The sequence below is a fragment of the Chiloscyllium plagiosum genome, chromosome 36 (assembly GCF_004010195.1).
Source record: "Chiloscyllium plagiosum isolate BGI_BamShark_2017 chromosome 36, ASM401019v2, whole genome shotgun sequence".
Lineage (NCBI taxonomy): Eukaryota > Metazoa > Chordata > Chondrichthyes > Orectolobiformes > Hemiscylliidae > Chiloscyllium > Chiloscyllium plagiosum.
In genome coordinates, this window is record NC_057745.1 from 697,596 (window position 1) to 705,023 (window position 7,428).

The following is a 7,428-nucleotide window of genomic DNA, read 5'->3' on the forward strand; positions in this document are numbered from 1 at the left end:
CCTCTCCCCTCCGCCTCTCCCTCTCCCCTCTCCCCCCTCTCCCTGTCCATGGTGCTGAAATTAACTTGCAGCCTGTGCCACGTGATGCGCCGAGCCAGCCCCAGGGACAGGGGCTGAGCTGGAGTTTGGAGGCGCTTCAGTGAAAGCGGTTTCTGTTCAGTTTATTCTTGGAGCAGGAAGGGCCCCGGGCCGGGGGGGTGGGGGTGAGGGTGAGGGAAAATGCTTGAAGAGCAAGAGACGGCCACCATGTAGAGACTGGACTTTGAGGAGGGGAGCGCAGCGCTTGGTCTGCAGAGACCTTGATTGTTGGAAGTGGCTGGGGATTGAATTCGAGTTTGTGTCAGTAAGTTCGTGTTGCAGCTGAATCGGGGAGACTGAGGGAGATGTGAGGATCGGGACTGTGGCTGCGGCAAAGATGCAGAAAGGAATCCGGCTGAATGATGGGCACCTTTCCTCCCTGGGGGTTCTGGCCAAGAAAGATGGCACCAGGAAGGGCTACCTGAGCAAGAGAAGCTCGGACAACACCAAATGGCACAACAAGTGGTTCGCCCTGCTCCACAATATGCTGTTTTATTTCGAGAATGATTGCGCCAGCAAAGCGTCTGGTCTGTACTTACTGGAGGGGTGCGTATGCGAGCGGGCACCATCCCCCAAACCATCGCTTACAGCCAAGGAATCCCTGGAAAAGCAGGTAGGACAGCCAGAGCCAGAGTGTCCAGTCACCAATATCCAGTGGCCAGTCTAAACGTTCACCCAGATCTCCCCCGACCTGTGTTATTTTAATTAAAAATGCGCCCAATCCTCAAATGATAAATCAAAGAGCGGTCTTTCTTTGATCTATTGGAACATCCACGCCTTGGTCACACCGTTTGTATTTAATAAATCCCAGCGCAAGGACAGACCAATCTCACCAAGTAAACAGGAGGGAAAACGGTGCAAAATGCAACATTTTTGGTGCATTGGGAAATCAGGAATCGAATCTCGGAGTAAAATCCCCGCGGTGATAAAATTACTATCGATGTCACCATTAAAACCTACTTTTGTTTTATGTTGATCCAAACCTGCCTTATTTTTCTCCTATTTTGGTGGAATCTGTTGATGCTGAAATTATTAATCGGTAGTTGGGTTTATTAAGACGATGTGTGATTCTATTTTTAACAGTTAATCAGTCACAGCAGGAACCTTTACAAAAGGGCGAGAGAGAGACACATTTCTGCCTCTCAGATTTGAACAGATCATTGTAATAAAGTCGTTTCTTGCAGAGATGTCAATTTCACGGATTCGCAAAACAATAAATTATGCAACATGCCAGATGCATTGGTTTATGAAACTAAATAAAGTTATTTAACCGTTGCATAGACAGTGTGGCTGGAATGACAGCAGTGAGTGAAGCGGTGAGATCTCAGGGTTATTTTTATAACGTGGAGAAAGCTCTGGTCCAGGACATTCTGTACTCAGTGTCTCCGCCCCACGCATCGAGAGGGAACTGCAAGCCCCCTCACACTCCAGTTATTTCTGACATTCAACGCTTTAATTATCTTTAACTCCACAGTTGCTTTGTTTCTAGTCTTTTTTACTGACATGAAAACACGTAAATCAAAAGCAAAGGCAGTTTTTTTTAAGTGGGCGAATTTCTGCGGTTTATTTAGGCAGAGGGAATATCTTAATGTCAAAATATGCACTGTATGGAAGTGGATTGATCCCCAGATACCCACAAATCCAGATGCAAGTCCCTTTGTCACAGATTAGATATTACTGATGCCCTAGCATCATGTTACTAAGTGTGCAAATGGCTTCCTGAATGAATCGTTCTTTTCTCTGCTGTCTATCATTCTTTATATAATCTCCTTATTTCATCCTACAACATTTATGTCAATATCTGACCCATTAATGTCCCGCAGTATCAATGCAATAGTCAAACAACCTCCTGCACCATCTGTCACTCAACAACTGCGCTGACTCACTCGTCACTCTCATACAACTCAAGATTTTTTAAAAATCTACTGGACTCAACTTGTACATGTTTGTAAATAAATCCAACTGCAATATTTGAATGTGAAAACCAATGGGCATGAGGATTTCTGGCAAATTGGCTGTAGGGAGACTTCAGATCACTGCTGGAGTATCCCACTGCCTGTGAAACAGTCCTGAACAATAATCAGCAAAACAGGGTAACATCTTCCTCTCCGAGGGACTTTTAAACCATACATACCCATGCACATTCACTACCATCGAACTCACAGACAGGTATAAACACGCATTCATAGACATACACACACACTTATACACATACACAGAGAACATGTGTACACACACACTCTCAGACAGGTATACACGCTCACTCACTCAGACATGTATACGTACACACACATACACACACATGGACAGTCCCGGTGCTATTGTGTGGCCTGTATTAAACCAGTTGAGCTATAAGGAATGCTGCAGGTTGCTGTTATCTGAGTATGGAGTCTCTCCTTCTATCTTCAGGGTCAGGGCTCAGTACCTTGCATTTTTGGAGGGGAGGGAACTAACTGGAATGTCCCTGGCCCTGGGCATGATCCTGGGAGTGAAAAATAGGACATTCCCCAATTATTGCAATGTGTGAAATGTACCAGAGAAATAAACCTGGATTTCTTTGCAACAACACGGAATTTGAAAATCTGGAAAAAATGTCTGAGCTGAGGATGTGCTGGTCTGAAATGGGAGCTGGGAAAGTGGGCTTGTGGGGAATGGGAGCTGGGAATATGGAGGTGGGTATAGGGTCTGTGCTCAAGGGTATGGGATGCAGGAATGTGCGAACTGGGGCGTGGGATGGTGGGGGGGTGGTCTGGGAGGTGGGAATATCAGGGATTTGGGAAGTGGGAGCTGGGATTATCTGGGATTTGCAGTCTTGGAGCTGGGAATGTCAGGGTGTGGAATCTGGGAGCTGGGAATGTCAGGGTGTGGGGTCTAGGAGCTGGGAAGTAGGAGTTTGGGATCTGGGAGCTGGGAACGTCAAGGTGTGGAGTCTGGAAGCTGGGAATGTCAGGGTGTCTGGTGTGGAAGCTGGGAATGTCAGGGCATCTGGTCTGGCAGTTGGTAATATCAAGGTGTGGGGTCTGGGAGTTGGGAATGTCAGGGTGTGGGAATTGGGCTTAAAAATGTGTTGCTGGAAAAGCGCAGCAGGTCAGAGCATCAAAGGAGAAGGAGAATCGATGTTTCGGGCATAAGCCCTTCTTCAGGAATGAGGAAGGTTCCTAAAGAAGGGCTTATGCCCGAAACGTCGATTCTCCTGTTCCTTTGATGCTGCCTGACCTGCTGCACTTTTCCAGCAATACATTTTTAAGCTCTGATCTCCACCATCACTTTCTCTGTGTGGGAATTGGGGACTGGGAATGTCAGGGTGTGGGATCTGGGAGCTGGGAATGTCAGGGTGTGAGAATTGGGGACTGGTAATATCAGGGTGTGGAGCCTAGGAGCTGGGAAGTGGGGATTTGTGTTTTGGGAGCTGGGAATGTCAGGGTATGGGGTTTGGGAGCTGGATAGTGGGTGTTTGGAGTCTCAGAATTGGGAATGCGGGGATTTGGAGTTTGTGGTGATGGGGACTAGGGTAATGGATTGAGAAATGAAATTCAAGAACGTGACTGGGACAGTATCAAGGGAAGACCTTAGGACAGAATCCACTTTACTGTAGATTCTTTCTTTGTTCTTATTCTGTGGGCCCCACTGGAAAGGCCAGTACTTATTGCCCATCCCTAAATGGCCATGAGAAGATACTGGGAGGCCATCCTCTTGAACCACTGCTGTCCAGAGTGCACTCACAGTGCTGTTAGCAAAGGAGTTCCCTGGGGTAGCACCCACCCCAGTGAGGGAATATTTCCAAGTCAGGATGGTGAGCGGTTGGAGGATGATGTTCCTATGTACAGGCAAATGGAGTGAGTTCAGTTTAGGAACATCGTCAGGATGGATGATGCTATGACTCTATCTGCAGCCCATTTCCTTCTGGATAGTGGAGGTCACAGTTTGAAAGATGCTGTTGGAGGACCTTACTGAATTTCTGCAATGCATCGTGTAGATGGTACCCACAATTGCCTCCATAAATCGATGGTGGATGTTGTGCCAATCAAGTGGGCTGGTTTGTCCTGGATGGTGTCGAACCTCTCGAGCATTGTTGCAGCTGCACCCATCTAGACAAATAGGGAGTATTCCATCACACTCCTGACTAGTGCCTTGTATGTGATGGACAGGCTTTGGGGAAACAGACAGTAAGTTACTTGCTGCAGGATTTCCTGTTTCTGACTTGCCCTTACTAACGCCTGCATGACTACTGAAAAATAAACTTATATTTATTTATGCAACAAGTTACTGTGGCAAGAAATTTCTAATGTATCCACTTGTCCTTCATTTGCTTACAAAGAAGTTTATTATTCCCCCCATTTTCCCAATTGCATCCACATTGTTGAGAATGGAGGTGAATTAATTAAGGTGTGAAGATGATTGAAGGGAATGATAGGGTGAACAGAGACTAACTGTTTGGGACTCCTGAACTATACAGCTACCCTTTAACTTAGAGCATGGCCATCCAGAATCAACACTGGGAAGCACTTCTTCACACCAAATCCTGATTCCTTATCCCAAAAAAACTGAAGCTGGAAATTAATTGAAAATTTCAAAACAGAGCTTGATAGATTTGCATCGGCAAGGACTTTCAGTGTGATGGAACCAAATTAGTAAAATGGAGTTAACAGACAGATCAACCATGATTTAACTGGGTGATGGAACATACTCCAGGGGCTGAACAGCATCTTCTCCTTTCACTGACACATGGGGTTCTACTGGGGCCCATGCTGAGCACAGCCCATCCCCCTGGAGCTGTCATGGGTTAGTAGCTGGCAGTGAAAGGCTCAGTTGTTCCCTGTTCTCCTTCCCAGAAAGGTCACTGAGGCCAATTACAGTTCCCACATTGCTTCAGCTGGGACCAGGAGCTCAGCCAGATCTGCACCAGCCTGAGCTTTGTCTGATAGAGCCAGAGTTACCGGGGCACTCCAAACCAACCGTGGGGATCAATGTTTGGAGGAGTGAGTTCTCCCGTGTCCTGGCCATTAGTTAGCCCTCAGCAAATACCTCAACCAAATGACATGTCCGGAAGTGCATCAGTGTTTGTGGCAGCTTGCTGTGCACAAAACAACAGCTGTGCTTCTTGCAGTGAATGACAGTGACTGCAATTCAAAGAATACATTATTGGCGTTATAGCAATTTGGGACATTCTGAGGTCTGGAAAGGTGACAGTGAATTGCAATTCTTCCTTAGATTTTTGTAATTAAACATGGTAAGAATTGTCAAATAATAAACAATTTACATTTATGTGGAAACTTAATGTAGTATTATAATCCAATGCAAATATAATAATGGAATATAGTGAATAAGAAGAGCAGTACTTGCTGAAACAGGTAACGGGAACGATATACCAATGCACAGAGGCAAGTAATTCTTCATCACGGACTCGCTTTCCAATAGCATCAACAAGACGTGGGAGAAACAAAATATTTCCAGGCTCCCAGTTTCCATCCTCAATATTCAATGCTTGCAGGGAACCTTTAAAAGTCAGAATCAATACCTATGATGTGCTGGTGCGTTAACACATTTTGTAGCTTAGAAGGGATTTTTTTATAAATGCATTTCCTTCATCATGAATCAGAGTGCAGGAGACATTTACCTGAAGGTATTGGGGAATTTGAGACCTGTGTTAGCTACAAGACTGGGGAAGCTGCTCATTTGGTTCAAAATCATCAGGAACTTTAAAGGAAGTGAATAAAGAGAAGCTGTGTCTAGCGGCAGGAGGGTCAGTAACCAGTGGGACTCGGATTTGAAGTGATTGTAAAAGTGCCAGAATGGAAACATTAGGGTTGGAGATTTTGTGTCTGAAAGGCCTGAGATTCAATCATAGTTTTTGAAGGAATTTGGAGATGTACACTGGATTGGAGGAATCAAAAGCCACACTGCCCATCGACTCATTAATTGATGCACAGGAATGTTGGATATGGGTGTACAAAATCAGGTGGCCAACTTGATACTGACCATTTTACAAAGTCACAAAAAGTTCAAATTAGCAACCACATCTTTTAAGCTTTCCAGCAATGTGTTTGCATCAACGGTAAAATGTGACTAACTTTCATCTAAAAAACAAATGAAGATGTTTTATTTTCAGTTTCAAGAAATGATGATGTTGAATATGATCAATGGCCATGATGTGAATTCTGTTTATGAAATCAATGCAACAGGGAATGATGTGAATCCTGCGGGTTCCCCAAGGTTCTGGGCTGCAGGTAGCCTCTGCTCGAAATGCTTGCAGTCTCTGTGGCCTGATTGCTTCTAATCAAAACACAGAACAGAAGCGTTGAGCACCCTTATGTTTAGGAATTAAACTGATCAACAACTCATCAGAGGTACAACATCTCGGGTGAAGCAAAGCGAGACTCTTATTCAATACACTCTCCTAATAGATGGAAGATAATTACAAAAGATAATGGCAATAATTTGACTTTAGGCAATAATATCTTTAATAAAAATGGTCCTGCAGAGAGGTTTAAACAGACAGCTGAAGGGTGTTCTATCTCATTGGCTAAGTCAGAATTATTCGGACTGAATGTTTGACATGGACAGGACAATTTCCTTCAGACCAGAACATGGTCAGCAGCACCAACCGTACAAAACCCAACAACACGTGGCACTTCTTTACGCCTCTTCCAGTTTCTCTGTCTATCTGTCTATCTGTCTATCTGTTTGTCTATTTCTTACTTTCTTTCACTCTCTCGTACATAAAGGAATTACCACTCCTCCGGGATTGTGCTGTCCTCTCCAGGAATTAGAGATTAGTCTCCAAGACACTGTTTTGAGCAAAAAAATGTCACTGGAAGATAACGCACAGGGTTATTAAAATAAATTGCGTGGGATTTGTTCCCTCAATTTTTCTGAACAATTTTGTTTATTAGTTTTAGTACATATTGAAAGGGAAAGGAAAAGCTGTCTAACTGATTTGGGTATTGGAGGTGGGAGTTCCTGTTATGAAACCTCCAGGAATATGTCCAGTCAGAGTGTGCATATCTTATTAGTTTCCTCCCTTGGATATTTAAGATGTCTGAAGTTAGGAGTGTTCTTATTGTAATGTCATTCTCATATACTATTATACACAACACAGATTAATGGTGAATTGTAACCATATCTCACATTATTTGCATGTGCAACTAAATGTTCATTAAAGGCTTTCCCCTCTGTCAGGCAGGTGTTGGAGACAAAAACTGTGTCAGACAGTGTTCTTACAACAATCTGATGTCATGGAGTTATCTTGGGGGCTGGTCGGGTGACTTATATATTTGATGGTAAGGTCCTGGGGAGTGTTGCTGAATACAGAGACCTTGGAGTGCAGGTTTGTAGCTCCTTGAAAGTGGA

The 7,428-nt window shown here is 44.4% G+C and overlaps 1 protein-coding gene across 2 annotated transcripts in view; it reads left to right on the forward strand.

Annotated features, from left to right (window-relative positions):
- Positions 1-148: 148 nt before the first annotated feature.
- The window catches only part of rasgrf1 (Ras protein specific guanine nucleotide releasing factor 1), a 91,946-nt gene continuing 84,666 nt past the window's right edge, over positions 149-7,428 (forward strand). Inside the window, exon 1 of one of the 2 annotated variants that reach the window (XM_043677099.1) lies at positions 149-691. In XM_043677099.1, the coding sequence (XP_043533034.1) occupies positions 416-691 (276 nt within the window). In that variant the 5' untranslated portion in view covers positions 149-415. The remainder of the gene's footprint in view (positions 692-7,428) is intronic. The other variant, XM_043677100.1, reaches the window with a different exon arrangement.